Raw genomic sequence first — 22,484 nt, forward strand, 5'->3', positions numbered from 1 at the left:
CACCGACACGCTGCGCTAGCGTAGGAATAAAAACAATCGTCTCATGTCACATGCTGGATTTTCTAGATTATTACATACTTCTGAATGTCTTTAAGATTGCAGATGCAGCTCATGACAACAATCATGACGATGCTGGAAAGTTTTAAAGACAGACAGAGCTCGGGAAACAGGGATGTTTTGGTTCTGAAGGCCATCTTGCAGATGTCACTTTTAATCCTCCAGATGTGCGTAAACTGCACAGGCGAGTGTGTGAACAATGCCGCTGGTGTTCCTGCTGCTCCTGTCACGCGTCAGGTATAAACCAGATCCCCCTGCTCCGCGTTGGGCCGTATCACACCACCCCGGCGTGGATTATTTTTCAATAAAACACACCCTGTGGGGTTTAATTCCTCACAAATCACTCGATGCTCGATGGGACGGCGGAAATGAGACGAGATCTTTCAAACACACTTCCTGACTTACGCTGACGTACACACACCTCGTAAGTCAGTGCAAGGAATATTCTTTCAGTTTTTAGTCATGTACGTTACACATACGTATGTTACTGACAATAAAATGTTCATGTGTTACAGTATTGCTAAATTATGAAACTGGAATTTAAAAAAATAAATATACAGTGGTCAAGGCTTGGGCTCGCAGAAAATTCATAACGTCCATTTGGGGTTGTTTGCCCAAAAAGTTTGGGAACCCCTGGTCTAAGAGCTCTTTCAGCATGAGTGTGTGTTTTGTTAATGTGTGTGTGTGTTTGAGTGTGTGTGTGTGTGTGTGTGTGTGTGTGTGCGTGTGTGGGACTCACTGTCGGTTTCTGCACCGTGATTGGGCAGTGATCCCAGATCAACAACCAAGCCGTCCAAACAGACGTTCAGCTCTCCACCCGACACAACCGAGCCTTTATTCTCCATCTGTAACTCCAGACTGAGCTCCACGTTCTCCACTGAGAGGGAGAGAGAGAGAGAGAGAGAGAGAGAGAGAGAGACACAGTGACAGAGAGAGAGAGAGAGAGAGAGAGTGGAGAGAGAGAGAGAGAGAGAGAGAGACAGTGACAGAGAGAGAGAGAGAGAGAGACAGTGACAGACAGAGAGACAGAGAGAGAGAGAGAGAGAGAGAGTGACAGAGAGGGAGAGAAAGAGAGAGAGAGAGAGAGAGAGAGAGAGAGACAGTGACAGACAGAGAGACAGAGAGAGAGAGAGAGAGAGAGAGAGTGACAGAGAGAGACAGTGACAGAGAGAGAGAGAGCGAGAGAGAGAAAGAGAGAGTGTACAGTGTTACTCTAGTGCCCTCTGCTGTCCTAAAAGAGAGTGTGTGTGTGTGTGTGTGTGTGTGTGTATTATTGTAAATATTTCTGATATTAATAGTTTAAAATAAAATAAACTTGCAAAAGAAATCTAATTAAATTATACACTAAAATGACTAAATTAGATAAATGACATTTTAAAATAAAATGGAATAGCTTTCAATGTGTGTGTGTGTGTGTGTGTGTGTGTGTGTGTGTGTGTGTGTGTGTGTTTCACCCTACCCTTAACCTCAGTACACTGTAGTAGCTGCAGTGTGTTATTATGTGAACTGTTTCCCACTAGCCCTAAGCCCTAAGCCCTAGGCAGTGCAGATGGAAGTTTACTTTTCCCGTGGTGAGTGCGCAGCGTGTCGAGCAGGTCGATGGTGGCGCTGCCCAGGAGCTCCTTCCTCAGAGTGTGACAATTCCACAACTTCAGATCCAGCCGGCTCAGAGGAGTCACGTTACTGCGCACACACACACACACACACACACACACACACCATTTAGAGTCAGGTCCATAAACATCTGGATGCTGACAAGTTATTGTTATTTTAGAAATTTAATAATGAATATGATCAAAAAGTGCAGACTTCCAGCTCTAATTTGAGGATATTTACATCCAAATCAGCGGAACGCCATAGGAGCTACAGCACTTTATATATGTAGCTCCGCCCCTTTTTTTACGTAACTGGACAATTGGCTGCTCAGCTGTTCCATGGCAAGGTGTGTGTTCTTCCCTCATTATTTCTCTTATATTCTCTTCTATAGCAGATAAAAGGTCTAGAGTGGATTTCAAGTTGGCATTTGCATTTGTTGCTGTTAACTCTCAATAAGAAGTCCAAAGAGCTGCCATTAGGCTGAAAAATCGAAACAAACCCATCAGAGAGATCGCAAAAACATTAGGTCTGGCCAAATCAACTATATGGTACCTTCTTAAAAAGAAAGAATGCACTGGTGAGCTCAGGAACACCACGAGATCAGTCAAGAGAAGACTTCTGCTGTGTGAGTAAATACAGAGGCTTGAAAACAAGATCTCGGAAACATGAAGATCAGATTAGAGTTCGCAAAAACATCCAAAAAAACAGTTCTGGAATAACACCGTAGCAGAATGATGGGAAGAGAAGAGCATGGAGAAGGAAAGGAGCTGCTCATGGTCTGAAGCGTGTCACCTCATCTCACGGCGTGGGCGTGCACGGCTGCCAGTGGAGCTGGCTCTCTTGTATTTAATGATGCTGAGAAAAGCAGTAGGATGAGTTCTGAAGCGTAAAAAGAGCGATATTATCTGCTCACACGCAGACAAATGCTGTGCTAGCCTCTAGTTACTGCTCATCGCTGGTGGAGTTTATGACTGTTAGATGTAGACCATTTTATTTACCACGGGAATTCACTACTGTTTTCATAATCTGTGTCTACATTCCCCCCAGTGCTAACGCTAATGCTAAGGAGGCGCTCTGTGAACTGTATGGGGCTATTACCGAGCTGCAGAACTCACACCCTGACGGACTGTTTATTGTTGCCGGAGATTTCAACCATGCAAATCTCAAGTCAGTGCTCCCTAAATTCCATCAGCATGTGGACTCTGCAACGAGAGGGAAAAACGTGCTGGACCTTGTTTACACAAACATCCCCGGCGCGTACCGTGCGGAGCCCCGCCCCCACCTCGGATACTCAGACCACATCTCTGTTATGCTAATCCCAGCACACAGACCGCTAGTCAGACTCTCCAAACCGGTTCTGAAGCAGGTGAAAACCTGGCCAGCAGGAGCCATCTCTGCTCTTCAGGACTGTTTTGAACACACTGACTGGCACATGTTCAGGGAAGCGGCAACTGACGGCGACTTCACTGACTTGGAGGAATACGCGACATCAGTGACCAGCTATATTAGCAAGTGCATTGATGACGTCACCGCCTCCAAGACCATCACCTCACGCTCCAACCAGAAGCCGTGGATGACTGCAGGGCTGTGTGCTCAGTCCACTGCTGTTCACTCTGCTGACTCGCGACTGTGTAGCAACGCACAGCTCGAATCACATCATCAAGTTCGCCGATGACACGACCGTGGTGGGTCTCATCAGCAAGAACGACGAGTCAGCATACAGAGAGGACGTGCAGCGGCTAACGGACTGGTGCAAAGCCAACAACCTGTCTCTGAATGTGGACAAAACTAAAGAGATTGTTGTTGACTTCAGAAGAGCACAGAGTGACCACTCTCCGCTGAACATCGACGGCTCCTCCGTGGAGATCGTCAAGAGCACCAAGTTTCTTGGTGTTCACCTGGCGGAGAACCTCACCTGGTCGCTCAACACCAGCTCCATAACAAAGAAAGCCCAGCAGCGCCTGTACTTTCTGCAAAGGCTGAGGAAAGAACATCTTCCACCCTCCATCCTCACCACGTTCTACAGAGGGACTGTCGAGAGCATCCTGAGCAGCTGCATCACTGCCTGGTTTGGGAATTGCACCGTTTCAGATCGCAAGACCCTGCAGCGGATAGTGAGGACAGCTGAGAAGATCATCGGAGTCTCTCTTCCCTCCATCACAGACATTTACACCTCACGCTGCATCCGCAAAGCCACCAGCATTGTGGATGATCCCACACACCCCTCACACACACCCCTCACACACACCCTTCACACTCCTGCCGTCTGGAAAACGGTACCGAAGCATTCGGGCCTCACAACCAGACTGTGCAACAGTTTCTTCCCTCATGCCATCAGACTCCTAAATACCTAGAACTGGACTGAAGGAACACACACACACACACATACATATATACACACACACAACTGAACTGGTCCAAAGGAACTCACGCATACATACATACATATATATACACACACAACAGAACATCCTCTATGCACATGCACTGCTCATGTTTTGCACATGTTTTATTATTGCTGCTACTTCTATGTTTACACTGTTTACACTACCTCAGCTGTAATATTTGCACTACTGTCACTTTATCACTTTCAACAGGACTGTGTACTGGTCGGCGTCGTAGTTATGTACTGTCTGTTCTGTCTTGTGCTGTCTGCACGTTTGCACTTGTGCACTTTACGTTTAATTTATGTAATTTATGTAAATTATGTAGTCCCCGTAGTTCTGTGTTGTTCTGTGTTGTCTTATGTGGCACCTTGGTCCTGGAGAAACGTTGTTTCGTTTCACTGTGTACTTCTATATGGCTGAAATGACAATAAACTCCACTTGACTTGACTTGACTTGACTTGAAATGCGTCAACACTCACTGGACAGAACTTCACAGTGCAGATGAACAATGCTCTGAGGTGTACGCGAAACAACCCAGGACATTTTTAAAGGAAAAAAAGTGGAATGTTCTGCAATGGCCAAGTTGATCACCTGACCTGAATCCAGCTGAGCTGCTGTGCACAATATACATCCTCTTAACTTCATCTGTGTTTCTCTCTCTCTCTCTTTATACACATCACTCCTGCTGCCTGAAGAGATGTCATTGATCCTGACTCCTTCTGCTCTTCAGTCCTGTCTGATTCATCCTTCTGCTCAGAGCCTCGCTCACCTGAGTATCACTCGCTGCTGATGAAGATCGCCCCATATGAACAGCCTACAGTTCGCTGAAGAAGATACCACGCAGATATCCTAAAGACAGCTGTGGATATCATTCGGACAACCTCATGACCTCTACGCTCATTATACATTATACTCCGGTTCTCATGAAGTGTTTTGAGAGCATCGTGAGACCAAGAAACACATCCTGAACACTACACCAGCAACCCTGGACCCATTACAGTTTGCTTACAAGACAAACAGATCCACAGAAGATGCTACTTCATTTTCCATTCACAGAATTCTGACTCATCTGCAAAATAAGGACAGTTATGCCTTAGACTGCTTTTTACTGACTACAGTTCGACCTTCAATACTATCAACTCCATGAAACTCATAACCAAGCTGCATGACCTGGGACTGTCCCCTGCACTGTGTAAGTGGATTCTGAGCTTCCTCACTGGTAGACTCCAACACGTCCACCTCGGAAAACACTCCTCCAGCACCCCCATAATGAACACAGGCACTCCTCAAGGCTGTGTACTCAGCCCTATGCTGTACACTCTTTTCACACACGACTGTGTCGCTGCTCACCCAAACATCATCATCATAAAGTGTGCAGAATTGGTCACATGGTGTGAAGCTAACAATCTCACACTGAACATCAGCAAGACCAAGGAGATGGTTGTGGACATGAGGAGAGGTGAGCATTTCCATCAGCCACTACTGAACAGAGACTCTGAGGTAGAAAGAGTGGAGAGCTATACGTTCCCGGATGTCCACATCTGTGAGGACCTTAAAATGGACGGAGAACACAATGCAACTGGTAAAAAAAAATCTAACCAAAGAATGTACTTCCTTAGGAGATTGAGGAAGTTCGGCATGTCACCACAAATACTCCATAACTTCTACAGACGCGCTGTGGGGAGTGTGTTAACCTGCTGCATTGCTGTGTGGTTTGGCAAGAAGGTCACTACAGAGGGTGATAAGGCTGGTCCAGAAAATCACAGGGACAGATCTCCACTTACTGCAGGACATATTCAATAAAATTACCTACTAATGGGCTTGCAACATCATCAGCAATCCCACTCACCCCACCCACAATTTCATCACCCTCGTGAAGTCCCCAGCTCATTAGATCCCCAGCTCATTAGATCCCCAGCTCATTAGATCCCCAGCTCATTAGATCCCCAGGTCGTTAGACTGATCAATAGTCTTCATCCACTTCCACTGGGGTCATCAGGATAAGATCAGCCCCAATGCTCAGTTGGACCATCATACACACACGCCTCACACTAATTGGATTAATAAGCATCGTCACTTTAAACGCTACACTTTACACTGTCACATTATCGTCACTTGCACTTGCGCTTCATTATACTGTGGAACCTTTTTATTATTAACTGCTCTTATATTGCATATGGGTTCTCTTACTCAGACTGTAAACTGACTTTGGCTATTGTGCACCGTTTATTTTTATTATTCTTCCTGCCTTCTTCCTTACTGTATATTTTTTGTATTTTTATTGTCTTTGTAATTTATTGTTTGTTGCCCTTCTACTCCATCTTTCTCATGAGGAAAAAACAAAATAAGAATTTCACTGTACCAAAGTACATATGACAATAACGATCTTGAGTCTTGAGTCTTGATAACTTCACCTAGATATTATAGACTTAAAGCTGAAACTCGAATGAAATCAAAAACGACCCTGATGCTCATACTGAAATCCTTCAACACATGTAGCACTGCGTGGGAACTGCTCTTGTTCCCTTTTGAGTCCGGTTCCTCTCAAAGTTTCTTCCTCATGTTGTCGCCTCTCGCTTGCTCATTAGAGATAAATTTAAATCCCTAATCTCCAGATTTCTGTACAGCTGCGTTGTGACAATGCCCATTGTTCAAAACACTATATATATATATATATATATATATATATATATATATAAACGCCACTATAAATAAAACTGAATTAATAATTAAAGGCAAAAAGCCCTAAGAACAAGCAGAACAGCTGCAGTAAAGGTCTGGAAGATCATCATCAGGCATGAAACCCAGCATCTGGTGACGTCTAGAGCTTCCAGACTTCATACAGCAACCAAGTATTCGAAATGACTATTTAATTTATAATTATGTTAATTTGTCTAATTATTTTTAGACAGCTAAAATAACAATAATCTCCAAATGTTTATGGACCTGACTGTAGCACACACACACACACCATTAACCATCACAACATTCACGTACACACACAGTGTGATGATGATGATGATGATGAAGACTTACAGTGTGAGGTCTTCGTTCCACTGCAGGTCGTTTCCGCTGCGTTTGCAGGTTTTCTTGGTCTCGGTGCTCAGACCGTCAGCCGTCACCTCCACGAACGAGCTGCCGCGCGCCAGACGAGCCGGGAGCTTCGGAGACTGAGGCCTCGCTGATACCACTGACACACACACACACACACACACACACACACACACACACAGGAGACATTAACAAGACTACAGTGTTATTACACTATTATTACATTTTCATTACTATTATTACACACTTTCTGCAGCCTTCACACAGTATTTTTTTCCCAGGATGAACACATTCATACCTACAATGAATTTCCGTTACCATAATTTAAACCCACGAGTGTGTTTATCAGCGGCGTCTCCATGGCGACGTCATTATCTTTCATCTCGACGTGTTAGTGTTCCGGGATTTCACCCTGACCTGCGTTCACACTACACTCCTTCATCACTAATTACTGTCTAAATGTTACTCAGGTTTCTAGTTTATGAGGTGTCATATACATACACACACACACACACACACACACACACACACAAGGTAAATTCCAATATGTGGTGTGACTGCAGTGTGTGTTATAGATGAGGAAGTGCAGTGTGTGATTTCCTGATCAGCTCATTAACACACCCTTCACTGTGATACTGTGTGTGTCTGAATGTGTGTGTGTGTGTGAGAGAGAAAGCAGAAGACACACTAACATGAAGAAGAGAACACTAAACACTGAACACACATTAACACTTACTAACACACACTCCAAAACAGGGCCATATACACTTATAATCATTTACACACAGTGAGGTAACAAAGATAACAGTGTGTGTGTGTGTGTGTGTGTGTGTGTGTGTGTGTGTTAGAGCACTGAGGAAAATAAATATCGCCATCTAGTGCGAGTGAAGATTAAGTGCACACTAATGAAGGCTGGAAAACTTTCATCACTCCTCACACTCCGTAACCACGGAGCACAAGTCACATAGAGATAGATGTAAAAATGTGAGAAAATTAAAAAGGGAAATCTGTGTGTTTTGTTTTGAGTGAAAACAATTCATAATCCTGCAGTCTGGTACTGAATATTAATGGTGGTACACGCAACCAAACACCACTCTATTCAACGCCACTACGCTCAACCAAACACCACTCTATTCAACGCCACTACGCTCAACCAAACACCACTCTATTCAACGCCACTACGCTCAACCAAACACCACTACGCTCTATTCAACGCCACTACGCTCAACCAAACACCACTCTATTCAACGCCACTACGCTCAACCAAACACCACTCTATTCAACGCTACTACGCTCAACCAAACACCACTACGCTCTATTCAACGCCACTACGCTCAACCAAACACCACTACGCTCTATTCAACGCCACTACGCTCATCCAAACACCACTCTATTCAACGCCACTACGCTCAACCAAACACCACTCTATTCAACGCCACTACGCTCAACCAAACACCACTCTATTCAATGCCACTACGTTCTATTAAACACCACTCTATTCAACGCCACTACGCTCAACCAAACACCACTACGCTCTATTCAATGCCACTATGCTCAACCAAACACCACTACGCTCTATTCAACGCCACTACGCTCAACCAAACACCACTACGCTCTATTCAACGCCACTACGCTCAACCAAACACCACTCTATTCAACGCCACTACGCTCAACCAAACACCACTACGCTCAACCAAACACCACTACGCTCTATTCAATGCCACTACGCTCATCCAAACACCACTACGCTCTATTAAACGCCACTACGCTCAACCAAACACCACTCTATTCAATGCCACTACGCTCAACCAAACACCACTACGCTCTATTCAACGCCACTACGTTCTATTAAACACCACTCTATTCAACGCCACTACGCTCCACTAAACGCCACTACGCTCAATTAAAAGCCACTGCGTTCTATTAAACGCCACTACGCTCTATTCAACGCCACTACGCTCAACCAAACACCACTCTATTCAACGCCACTACGCTCAACCAAACACCACTACGCTCTATTCAACGCCACTACGCTCAACCAAACGCCACTGCGCTCCACTAAACGCCACTACGCTCCATTAAACACCACTACGCTCCACTAAACGCCACTACGGTCTATTCAACGCCACTACGGTCTATTCAATGCCACTACGCTCCACTAAACGCCACTACGCTCCATTCAACACCACTACGCTCCATTAAACGCCACTACGCTCTATTCAACGCCACTACGCTCCACTAAACGCCACTACGCTCCATTCAATGCCACTACGCTCCACTAAACGCCACTACGCTCCACTAAACGCCACTACGCTCCACTAAACGCCACTACGCTCTATTCAACGTCACTACGCTCCACTAAACGCCACTACGCTCCATTCAACGCCACTACGCTCCACTAAACGCCACTACGCTCCACTAAACGCCACTACGCTCCATTCAACGCCACTACGCTCCACTAAACGCCACTACGCTCTATCCAACGCCACTACGCTCCATTCAATGCCACTACGCTCCATTAAACGCCACTACGCTCCACTAAACGCCACTACGCTCTATTCAACGCCACTACGTTCTATTAAACACCACTCTATTCAACGCCACTACGCTCCACTAAACACCACTACGCTCAATTAAAAGCCACTGCGTTCTATTAAACGCCACTACGCTCTATTCAACGCCACTACGCTCAACCAAAAACCACTCTATTCAACGCCACTACGCTCAACCAAACACCACTACGCTCTATTCAACGCCACTACGCTCAACCAAACGCCACTGCGCTCCACTAAACGCCACTACGCTCCATTAAACACCACTACGCTCCACTAAACGCCACTACGGTCTATTCAACGCCACTACGGTCTATTCAATGCCACTACGCTCCACTAAACGCCACTACGCTCTATTCAACACCACTACGCTCCATTAAACGCCACTACGCTCTATTCAACGCCACTACGCTCCACTAAACGCCACTACGCTCCACTAAACGCCACTACGCTCCACTAAACGCCACTACGCTCCATTCAACGCCACTACGCTCCATTCAACGCCACTACGCTCTATTCAACGCCACTACGCTCCACTAAACGCCACTACGCTCCACTAAACGCCACTACGCTCTATTCAACGTCACTACGCTCCACTAAACGCCACTACGCTCCATTCAACGCCACTACGCTCCACTAAACGCCACTACGCTCCACTAAACGCCACTACGCTCCATTCAACGCCACTACGCTCCACTAAACGCCACTACGCTCTATCCAACGCCACTACGCTCCATTCAATGCCACTACGCTCCATTAAACGCCACTACGCTCCACTAAACGCCACTACGCTCTATTCAACGCCACTACGTTCTATTAAACACCACTCTATTCAACGCCACTACGCTCCACTAAACGCCACTACGCTCAATTAAAAGCCACTGCGTTCTATTAAACGCCACTACGCTCTATTCAACGCCACTACGCTCAACCAAACACCACTCTATTCAACGCCACTACGCTCAACCAAACACCACTACGCTCTATTCAATGCCACTACGCTCAACCAAACGCCACTGCGCTCCACTAAACGCCACTACGCTCCATTAAACACCACTACGCTCCACTAAACGCCACTACGGTCTATTCAACGCCACTACGGTCTATTCAATGCCACTACGCTCCACTAAACGCCACTACGCTCTATTCAACACCACTACGCTCCATTAAACGCCACTACGCTCTATTCAACGCCACTACGCTCCACTAAACGCCACTACGCTCCATTCAATGCCACTACGCTCCACTAAACGCCACTACGCTCCACTAAACGCCACTACGCTCTATTCAACGCCACTACGCTCCATTCAACGCCACTACGCTCTATTCAACGCCACTACGCTCCACTAAACGCCACTACGCTCCACTAAACGCCACTACGCTCCACTAAACGCCACTACGCTCTATTCAACGTCACTACGCTCCACTAAACGCCACTACGCTCCATTCAACGCCACTACGCTCCACTAAACGCCACTACGCTCCACTAAACGCCACTACGCTCCATTCAACGCCACTACGCTCCACTAAACGCCACTACGCTCTATCCAACGCCACTACGCTCCATTCAATGCCACTACGCTCCATTAAACGCCACTACGCTCCACTAAACGCCACTACGCTCTATTCAACGCCACTACGTTCTATTAAACGCCACTACGCTCAATTAAAAGCCACTGCGTTCTATTAAACGCCACTACGCTCTATTCAACGCCACTACGCTCAACCAAACACCACTCTATTCAACGCCACTACGCTCAACCAAACACCACTCTATTCAACGCCACTACGCTCAACCAAACACCACTACGCTCTATTCAACGCCACTACGCTCAACCAAACGCCACTGCGCTCCACTAAACGCCACTACGCTCCATTAAACACCACTACGCTCCACTAAACGCCACTACGGTCTATTCAACGCCACTACGGTCTATTCAATGCCACTACGCTCCACTAAACGCCACTACGCTCTATTCAACACCACTACGCTCCACTAAACGCCACTACGCTCCATTCAATGCCACTACGCTCCACTAAACGCCACTACGCTCCACTAAACGCCACTACGCTCCACTAAACGCCACTACGCTCTATTCAACGCCACTACGCTCCATTCAACGCCACTACGCTCTATTCAACGCCACTACGCTCCACTAAACGCCACTACGCTCTATTCAACGCCACTACGCTCCATTCAACGCCACTACGCTCTATTCAACGCCACTACGCTCCACTAAACGCCACTACGCTCCACTAAACGCCACTACGCTCCACTAAACGCCACTACGCTCTATTCAACGTCACTACGCTCCACTAAACGCCACTACGCTCCATTCAACGCCACTACGCTCCACTAAACGCCACTACGCTCCACTAAACGCCACTACGCTCCATTCAACGCCACTACGCTCCACTAAACGCCACTACGCTCTATTCAACGCCACTACGCTCCATTCAATGCCACTACGCTCCATTAAACGCCACTACGCTCCACTAAACGCCACTACGCTCTATTCAACGTCACTACGCTCCACTAAACGCCACTACGCTCCATTGAACGCCACTATGCTCCATTCAACGCCACTACGCTCCACTAAACGCCACTACGGTCTATTCAACGCCACTACGCTCCACTAAACGCCACTACGATCTATTCAACGCCACTACGCTCCACTAAACGCCACTACGCTCTATTCAACGCCACTACGCTCCATTAAACGTCACTACGCTCCACTAAACGCCACTACGCTCTATCCAACGCCACTACGCTCCACTAAATGCCACTACGCTCCACTAAACGCCACTACGCTCTATCCAACGCCACTACGCTCCACTAAACGCCACTACGCTCCACTAAACGCCACTACGCTCTATCCAACGCCACTACGCTCCACTAAATGCCACTACGCTCCACTAAACGCCACTACGCTCTATCCAACGCCACTACGCTCCACTAAATGCCACTACGCTCCACTAAACGCCACTACGCTCTATCCAACGCCACTACGCTCCACTAAACGCCACTACGCTCCACTAAACGCCACTACGCTCTATTCAACGCCACTACGCTCCACTAAATGCCACTACGCTCCACTAAACGCCACTACGCTCTATCCAACGCCACTACGCTCCACTAAACGACACTACGCTCTATTCAACGCCACTACGCTCCATTCAACGTCACTACGCTCCACTAAACGCCACTACGCTCTATTCAACGCCACTCCGCTCCACTAAACGCCACTACGCTCCACTAAACGCCACTACGCTCTATTCAACGCCACTACGCTCCACTAAACGCCACTACGCTCTATTCAACGCCACTACGCTCCACTAAATGCCACTACGCTCCACTAAACGCCACTACGCTCTATCCAACGCCACTCCGCTCCACTAAACGCCACTACGCTCTATTCAACGCCACTACGCTCCACTAAACGCCACTACGCTCTATTCAACGCCACTACGCTCTATCCAACGCCACTACGCTCCACTAAATGCCACTACGCTCCACTAAATGCCACTACGCTCCACTAAACGCCACTACGCTCTATCCAACGCCACTACGCTCCATTCAACGTCACTACGCTCCACTAAACGCCACTACGCTCTATTCAACGCCACTACGCTCCACTAAACGCCACTACGCTCTATTCAACGCCACTACGCTCTATTCAACGCCACTACGCTCCACTAAACGCCACTACGCTCCACTAAACGCCACTATGCTCTGTTCAAACACCACTAAACGCCACTACGCTCCACTAAACGCCACTACGCTCCACTAAACGCCACTACGCTCTATTCAACGCCACTACGCTCCACTAAACGCCACTACGCTCCACTAAACACCACTATGCTCTGTTCAAACACCACTAAACGCCACTACGCTCCACTAAACGCCACTACGCTCCACTAAACGCCACTATGCTCTGTTCAAACACCACTAAACGCCACTACGCTCCACTAAACGCCACTACGCTCTATTAGACACCAGCACTCTCTATTCAAACGCGACTACGCTCCACTAAACGCCACTACGCTCCACTAAACGCGACTACGCTCCACTAAACGCCACTACGCTCCACTAAACATCACTACACTCTATTACATTTCATTATACTACATTATAATATCATATAATGACACACTGTTTGTATCACAGTATTGTTTACAGACTGCATGCAAATCTGTAGCAGGACACATGACACAGAGAAAGAGGAAATAAGAAACATTCTAAACTAAAACAAATCCTCAGGTCCAGTCAGCTGTGTGTGTAAATCTGCTGTGTGATTTCAGCGCTCTTTTATGATTAATCCTCGCCACACTGTAGGAGATCTCAGTAACCTCTGCTGTGGATTCTACAGCAGACTGTGTGATAGCGCGTGTTCTCCACCTCAGATTATACGATGAAGATCCTCTAACGACAGACCTGCGACTAAAGAAACTCACTCTTACCTTCTTACGTTATTTTACTCGTAATCTGTGTTCTCTGTGCATAGTCTGTGTCCTTGTAATTTCTGTTGTTTATTTGTTTTATCGTCATCATCGCTAGCGTATCTGTAGCTGTGTTTGCCGTCGTCCTATCACTGGATTTTAATCACTGATTTTTCCGACACACTGACACGCACTTTGCCGCCGGCTGTCTTTTGCTCGCAGTGGCACTAAATCACGTCACGGTATGAGCTCTAACACCACAGAGCTCAGCTCACGCCCAGAGAACTCTTCTACGATGTGATCTGCCACGCACGGCGTAAAGCCGAGTTTAATGCGAGCAATAATAAAAGAATGAGTCAGGGTTATAAAGCTTTAATACTCTACGACACTCTTAAATCATTTTAGAAAAGTGTACTTCTGTCGTCGCTCATCGTGAGAACAGTTCATCGTGAGATCAGTTTAAGATGAGATCAGTTTAACACGAGATCAATTCAATGGAAAATCAGTTCATCATGAGATCAGTTCAATGTGAAATCAGTTCATCAGGAGATCAGTTTAATATGGGATCAGTTCATCAGGAGATCAGTTTAATATGGGATCAGTTCATCAGGAGATCAGTTTAATATGGAATCAGTTCATCGAGAGATCAGTTTAATATGGGATCAGTTCATCAGGGGATCAGTTTAATATGGGATCAGTTCATCAGGGGATTAGTTTAATATGGGATCAGTTCATCGAGAGATCAGTTTAATATGGGATCAGTTTAATATGGGATCAGTTCATCAGGAGATCAGTTTAATACGAGATCAGTTCATCAGGGGATCAGTTTAATATGGGATCAGTTCAATATGGGATCAGTTCATCAGGAGATCAGTTTAATACGAGATCAGTTTAATATGGGATCAGTTCATCGAGAGATCAGTTTAATATGAGATCAGTTTAATATGGGATCAGTCCATCAGGAGATCAGTTTAATATGAGATCAGTTCATCAGGAGATCAGTTTAATATGGGATCAGTTTAATATGGGATCAGTTCATCAGGAGATCAGTTTAATACGAGATCAGTTCATCAGGAGATCAGTTTAATATGGGATCAGTTCAATATGGGATCAGTTCATCAGGAGATCAGTTTAATACGAGATCAGTTTAATATGGGATCAGTCCATCAGGAGATCAGTTTAATATGAGATCAGTTCATCAGGAGATCAGTTTAATATGAGATCAGTTTAATATGGGATCAGTTCATCGAGAGATCAGTTTAATATGGGATCAGTTTAATATGGGATCAGTTCATTGAGAGATCAGTTTAATATGGGATCAGTTCATCGAGAGATCAGTTTAATATGGGATCAGTTTAAGATGGGATCAGTTTAATATGAGATCAGTTCATCGAGAGATCAGTTTAATATGGGATCAGTTCATCGAGAGATCAGTTTAATATGGGATCAGTTCATCGAGAGATCAGTTTAATATGGGATCAGTTCATCAGGAGATCAGTTTAATACGAGATCAGTTTAATATGGGATCAGTTCATCGAGAGATCAGTTTAATATGGGATCAGTTTAATATGGGATCAGTTCATTGAGAGATCAGTTTAATATGGGATCAGTTTAATATGGGATCAGTTCATCGAGAGATCAGTTTAATACGAGATCAGTTTAATATGGATCAGTTCATCAGGAGATCAGTTTAATACGAGATCAGTTCATCGAGAGATCAGCCGTGATAAAGGATACGGTAATGAAGTGGCGGTTTAGGGAAGCACTGAGGTTACAGACGGTTGGACTTTTTACCTTTTAAGGTGAGCTGTGATTTCTCTGTGTTCGGCAAACCGCCGGGTCGACTCACACTGGCAGCTGCCATCACATCACCGCCTGCAACACACACACACACACACACACACACACACACACACAGGGTTATAAACTGAACAATAAAACCCATAACATTCTGTCCTTTAACCCTGAAAGTCAGAAGTGTTGAGATTTACTGTGTGTGAGAGAGAATAGTGTAAATATCACAACCTGAAAAAATATTACAATAACAACAATAATAATAATAATAATAATAATAATAATGAGCTCTGCATCAACAACATGCCTCTGAAATGTCCTTATCTGGCTGATTTCTCCCTTAAATGGATTAGACTCAGTATAAAATTACTCCTTTAATCCCTTTAACACTCCAAACCCTTAAACTTAATCTTTACATTAACATTAAAATTAGCGCAAAGCGGATAATAAAACTAGTGTTAACATTATCAGCGCTAACAACAGCACTAATCTTACTCTTCTAGCACAAAAAACATACCTTATCTTCTTATTTATTATATAATCTCTCTATCTCGTTACAAAGTCAGATCATCTGCGTTGTCTTTCTTTCTTTCTTTCTTTCCTTCTTTATCACACACATAAACACGGAAGCCGCATTAGCATTAGCATCCTGGATAAAATGTCTAATGTTCAAATATAAAAAACGCTTCTGTCACTTTAAAACAGACACACTGAAAACATCACACACACACGAGCTAAATAATCACCAGGAAAATTAGTCTAATAAATCATTTTTCTGTTCTCATACCTTTATTTATTCTGCTCTGATCTGCTGTTTAGCTTTTCACTTCCGCCTCAGTGTCTGGGTCATGTGACACGCAGAAAAGCGGCGCAATGCATTATGGGGGATTGTTTCATCCACAACAGACGATGTAAATCCCAGAGATGTTTATTTTAATAAAATTCATAGATTTTCTTTCTTTTTTCTTTTTTATTCTATGAAATTCACATTAAAAGAGTTTACCAATATTTATTTTTGCTACTTTATTATGCATTCGATGTGTAAATTTCATTATTTAGCCATCTTAAAATATGAAAATTGGTAATAAAAGTGTTATTTCCACTACAAACATCCATTTAGCCATTAAATCAAACTGTTTAGTTTCCTGATTATCATGAAAATAACAGCCTCAGAGAAAAGCATCAAACATTAGACACATGATGAGCACAAAATAAAGAAAAAATGAAAGTAACTTCCACATGACTGGAGAATATTTATATATTGTGTCACTTCCTGTAATGCTGTAATTAACCAGTTTTCCTTTTACGGCTAGCGTTTGAATTTGAAAAACCTCTTAATCCTACTGAAAGCTCTGTTCTGACTTCCACTCTTTCTACATTAGTAAATAGTTTTGAATGTACTGTGAGAGTTTGTTATTTGAGACACAGATCATGACAACAATCACAGAAACATGTATGTTTACACATTTACAGTAAAACAATGTATTTGTTTAAAAGAAATTATGTTATTAAAAGAGATCATTTGAGAAGGAAATGGCATTGATTATGATAAATAAAAATTAAAAAAGACAAGAAAGAAAGAAAGAAAGAAGAGTTCTATTTACAAAGTAGAAAAGAAAAAACGAAAAAAGAATAATCACCTCCTCCTCATTCACCTCCTCCTCATTCACCTCCTCCTCCTATTAGACATATTACATTTACATGTACAGCATTTGGCAGACGTTGTTATCCAGAGTGTCTTACAAAAGTGCTTTGATGCTGGCTCACGAGGTCGCAAACTAAGAATACTATCAGTCCAAAAACTCTGTTGAGGATGTGATGTAGTAACAAGCGCTCAGACAATACAATCTTTTTAAGTGCTAATTTAAGTCCTTTAGGACATTTTAGACATGATTTGAGCACACAGATGTTTAAAAGAGTGGACAGCTATGACAACATAAGTGAAAGTGAGATCCAAAAGGGAATACAGGCATGAAAGCTGACGTCAACTTTATTAAGCTGGTGTCTGTCATCTGCCTTTGCTGAAACATACAGCTGTGTGTCATCGGCATAGCAGTGGAAGCTAATAGCGTGTTTATGAATGATTAGACCCAGAAATAACGTATACAGGAGGAAAACAGAGGGCCTAAAGCAGAGCCTAGGGGAACACCAAACCTTACTTAGAGAAATTACCACTTACATCTACAAATGTGTAATCAGGCTGGCTAGTACCATGCTACATTTACTCCGTTACATTTACTGAAGTTGCCTAAGTTTATTATAAATTGTATTTTTAAGAGCAATTTTTAAAGAGGATAGTTTATACGCTTATTCGAGTACATTTGCAAAGTCAAAAATGTACTTTTATGTACTTTTTTAAGATGCGTTTCGTTCAAATGCATCTTACACGACCCTGTTTATTCATCAATCAAAATCAAACACAATCATATCCATCCTCGGTACCGCTTATCCTGCACAAGGTCACGGGGTAACCTGGAGCCTATCCCAGGGGACTCGGGGCACAAGACAGGCGATACCCTGGACAGGGTGCCAGTACATTCACACACACACACACACACATACACTCATTTACTCACTACAGACAATTTGGAAATGCCAGTCAGCCAAAGAGGGGGGAGGAAACCAGAGCATCCTGGGAAACCCCCAAAGCACAAGGAGAACATAAACTCTGTGGAGAGAGCAGAGACGGGAATCAAACCCCCAACCTTGGAGGTGTGAGGCAACAGCGTGAACCACTAAAGCCACCATGCCCCCTATGCAGTCATATGCATACTGTAAACTAACGGTACTGTAGTCATTAACAGCAGCCGGTTCAGGACTTCAGTACCACTGATTTCACTGTGTAGCAGGATAGCAATGGCTTAAACAAGTGGATAATGCACAGGGAACACCTCTGTTTCTCTGCAAACTACCAAAACCAACAGATACAGTGCTGTGCAAAACTCTTAGGCACATGTGAAGAACTGCTGTAGAGCAAAGAAATGAAATGTTTCTACATTTAAAAAATGTAGTGTGCATAAATGAAACAAAGTCAGTATTTAATGTGACGATCCTTCACTTTAAATAAATAAAGCAGTATCTGAGGTGCAGTGTGTGCAGTTTTATAAGGAAATGAGCTGGAAGTGTTACTGAGCATCTTGCAGAAGCAGCCACAGTTCTTCTGGAGACTTTGACTGTCGACTCGCTTCTTATTTCTGCAGCGAAACCCAGCAGCCTTCATTATGTTTTTATCTGAAAAGTGTCTCTTATGGAATCTGCTGCTTTCTTTACTGACACACAAACATTTTTCTGGAACATTTACTTTTGTGCTGGAAAACTAATGTTTGGAATCTAAAATGTTTTTGTACTGAATCAATAATGTAGAAGTCAGAAAATAAACCTCTATAACAAAGTTTGTACAAAAAAAAAGACTTTTGCACAGTACTGTGTATTATTATAGCAGTGCCTCTGTCAGCCTAAAAATGTGGACATTTCCTCATTCACCATTCTGGAAAAAACAGCAAGTTGTCGCAGTAAGTTGTGGTTTTGGCTGATGATGTGTGATAGAGTAGCTAAACTAGCAAGCAAAGAATATTATATTCAAGATTCAAGAGATTCAAGAGTTTATTTTTCATATGTACAGGAAACTGCGAATCCCCACAGCAACCTCTGACATCCTTTAAACAGGACATAAGGAAAACACAAAAACATGAATTACAAATAGTGTAAAAAAAACCCAAAAAAACCATTGGTATTAATGTTTAATGTTAAAAAGTGTTTTACTTTTAGCTATCACACATTATTAATATTATTAATAGTGAACAGCGAGCATGAATGAATTTTAGATTTTAAAAATCAGTTGGTGACGTTCACTCTCTGAGATATTTCACGTTCACTTGCCAATGCGCTCTCTCGATGAATAAAGTCGACTGATCTGAGATCTGAGATCGTAGATCTGATAAAGTATCTCTCTGCTTGAGAAGTCCTTTTACTAGATACTTTTATTCGAGTTAAAATTTAAGTGATTTCTTGTGGGTTTTTTTCCTACTTGAGTCTTAATCATTTTAAATGAACAATACTTTTACTGTGTGCAGTTTTTGTCTAATCGACGCACCTCTGCTTATAACGATCAGGCAAATGTTCTTGATGAAAATGTGCAGAGAAAGTGTCAGTCAGTCGACTCTTGTAATGACCGGGCCTGTCTATACAGGGTCTGTTTTTTAAAAATTATTTTTTTATAATATTTATATTTTATAATGTGATGTCACACCGCAGAATAATAAGGCTGTACAATACAGTACAATAACACACACTTCACGCTACATACAGGATACTGAGCCCTAAAAATGTAAGAGTAATTGTTTATAATTGTGTGCGTGCGTGTGTGTGTGTGTGTGTGTGTGTGTGTGTGTGTGTGGGTGGGTGGGCGGTGTTTCCCAATCCTGCCGCTTTAATGACACACACTAACACACCCATTGTGTCCTCATGAAGGGTGCGTTGATGAGCTGATGAGTTAAATCAGGCATGTTTCAGCAAGAAACACCAAAAAATGTGCAGAACTAAAAAACTAAAGCAGCGGCACTGAGACGCACTGAGACAAAGGATATTAATGCCTTGTGCTATTTAAACACACACACACACACACACACACTCACGGACATCATACACACCATCTTTTAATATCTTGTTGCTGTAAATGTCATCATTTAGGCAGTATATCTTTACGTTTACTTATAGTTATGTTTATAGCTGTTTCACGGGGACGTGTACAGCAGACGCTCCACGTATCAGATTAAAAAAAACGCGTCATCTTTGATACGCTGAAGTTTTCTGTCACATTGATGGAAGGAGTCTCCAGTGTCAGCGCTCTGTAACAGTCAGAGGTAAAGCTGGGACTTTTTCTACATCTTCAGGACAGAGGAGTTTACGCTTCTTCTTTGCGGTTTCTCAGTAACATGCGGAACAAGCTGCGTTTTTATTATTTTTTCCTCTTATTTACTTGAAGAGAGAGAATAAAGAGAGGCTGGTGAGGGAACGAGTGTTTATAGCTGCTATAACGTAAGCGACAACATTCCACATGTAATTATAAATGGATAAAAAGCAGATTGTGTCATTAACGAATAAAGAATTTTATTTGCTAGCAAGTTGCTGTTGTATAGAAGGAGTGCTGTTATAGGAAAATAATCAACTTTGTGGTGTTAACAGTAACTCCGCTTCGTCACACCATCTCAGTGTTGATTATTTTCCTCTAACAGCATGCCCCAATATCTGTTATACTGTAGAGTTGATTTCATTTGGCTGTAGGAATTACTTCAGGTAAATATTATTATTATATTATTATAATATTTTTCATTGTTTTTCTTATGGACCATCGCGCATTCTACTGACAGTCACTTTATTATCACCTGCACTACAAACACTTTACTTACTTCTGTTGATCCTTAGCATTTCTTTTTTATCTGAATTATTTAATTTGTATAGTTAATATGTATGGACACTGTAATCTGTGTTTCCTGTCCTTGTAATTTTGTTGTTTAGTGTACTGCTGCAACAAAACAATTTCACTCAGGGATCAATAAAGTTCTCTATCTATCTATCTAGCCATCCATCTCTATCTGTCTAAAGTTAATGAAAAAAAACAACACAACAGCAATGATAGAGGCTAAGGAGAAGCTTCTTTCCCCAAGCTATCAGAACTCATGACCACAAACTCTCTCTCTCTCTCTCTCTCTCTCTCTCACACACACACACACACACACACACACACACACAGCACCAGATCATACATGTCACATACTTCACACCTGGTACATTTGCACACGCACAGGACACTTTAGTGTACATATATATATATATATATATATATATATATATATATACACACACACAGTTCTGTGCAAAAGTCTTAGTCACATGTAAAGAAATGCTGTAGAGTAAAGACGCCTTCAAAACTAATGAAATTAAATGTTTCTACATTAAAAAAATCCTATAAAGAGCAGTAAACAGTAATAAATGAAACAAAGTCAGTATTTAATGTGACGATCCTTCACTTTAAATAAATAAAGCAGTATCTGAGGTGCAGTGTGTGCAGTTTTATAAGGAAATGAGCTGGAAGTGTTACTGAGCATCTTGCAGAAGCAGCCACAGTTCTTCTGGAGACTTTGACTGTCGACTCGCTTCTTATTTCTGCAGCGAAACCCAGCAGCCTTCATTATGTTTTTATCTGAAAAGTGTCTCTTATGGAATCTGCTGCTTTCTTTACTGACATACAAACATTTTTCTGTAACGTTTCATTTTGTGCTGGAAAACTAATGTTTGGAATCTAAAAGTACTGAATCAATAATGTAGAAGTCAGAAAATAAATATCTATAACAAAGTTTGTACTAAAAACTTAAATGTACTGTACAGTACTGTACATATACAGATACATACATACACACGTGTGTGTTTTGTATGCTTTTGTTTTTTTCTGCACTCTCCCGTTCCATTATACACCACGTTTTATTGTCTGTATAGTCCATTTATGGTCCTTGTATGCACAGTATCTCATTTCACTGCACCTTTCTACCTGCTATGAATGTGCATGTGACCAAAAAAGTCCTGTAAATTCAGAAAAACTTTTGTATCC

General features: G+C 43.1%; 1 protein-coding gene across 2 annotated transcripts in view; it reads right to left on the reverse strand.

Moving 5' to 3' along the window:
- Positions 1-16,773, reverse strand: part of wwp2 (WW domain containing E3 ubiquitin protein ligase 2) — a 49,742-nt gene extending 32,969 nt beyond the window's left edge. Inside the window, exons 1-5 of one of the 2 annotated variants that reach the window (XM_034305892.2) lie at positions 16,665-16,773; positions 15,878-15,958; positions 7,077-7,230; positions 1,619-1,740; positions 797-934 (exon numbers count right to left, since the gene is read on the reverse strand). In XM_034305892.2, the coding sequence (XP_034161783.1) occupies positions 797-934; positions 1,619-1,740; positions 7,077-7,230; positions 15,878-15,947 (484 nt within the window). In that variant the 5' untranslated portion in view covers positions 15,948-15,958; positions 16,665-16,773. Of the gene's footprint in view, positions 1-796; positions 935-1,618; positions 1,741-7,076; positions 7,231-15,877; positions 15,959-16,394; positions 16,600-16,664 lie in introns of those variants that run through there. The other variant, XM_034305893.2, reaches the window with a different exon arrangement.
- Between the last annotated feature and the right edge of the window lie 5,711 nt (positions 16,774-22,484).

Source organism: Pangasianodon hypophthalmus, chromosome 7 (genome assembly GCF_027358585.1).
Source record: "Pangasianodon hypophthalmus isolate fPanHyp1 chromosome 7, fPanHyp1.pri, whole genome shotgun sequence".
Lineage (NCBI taxonomy): Eukaryota > Metazoa > Chordata > Actinopteri > Siluriformes > Pangasiidae > Pangasianodon > Pangasianodon hypophthalmus.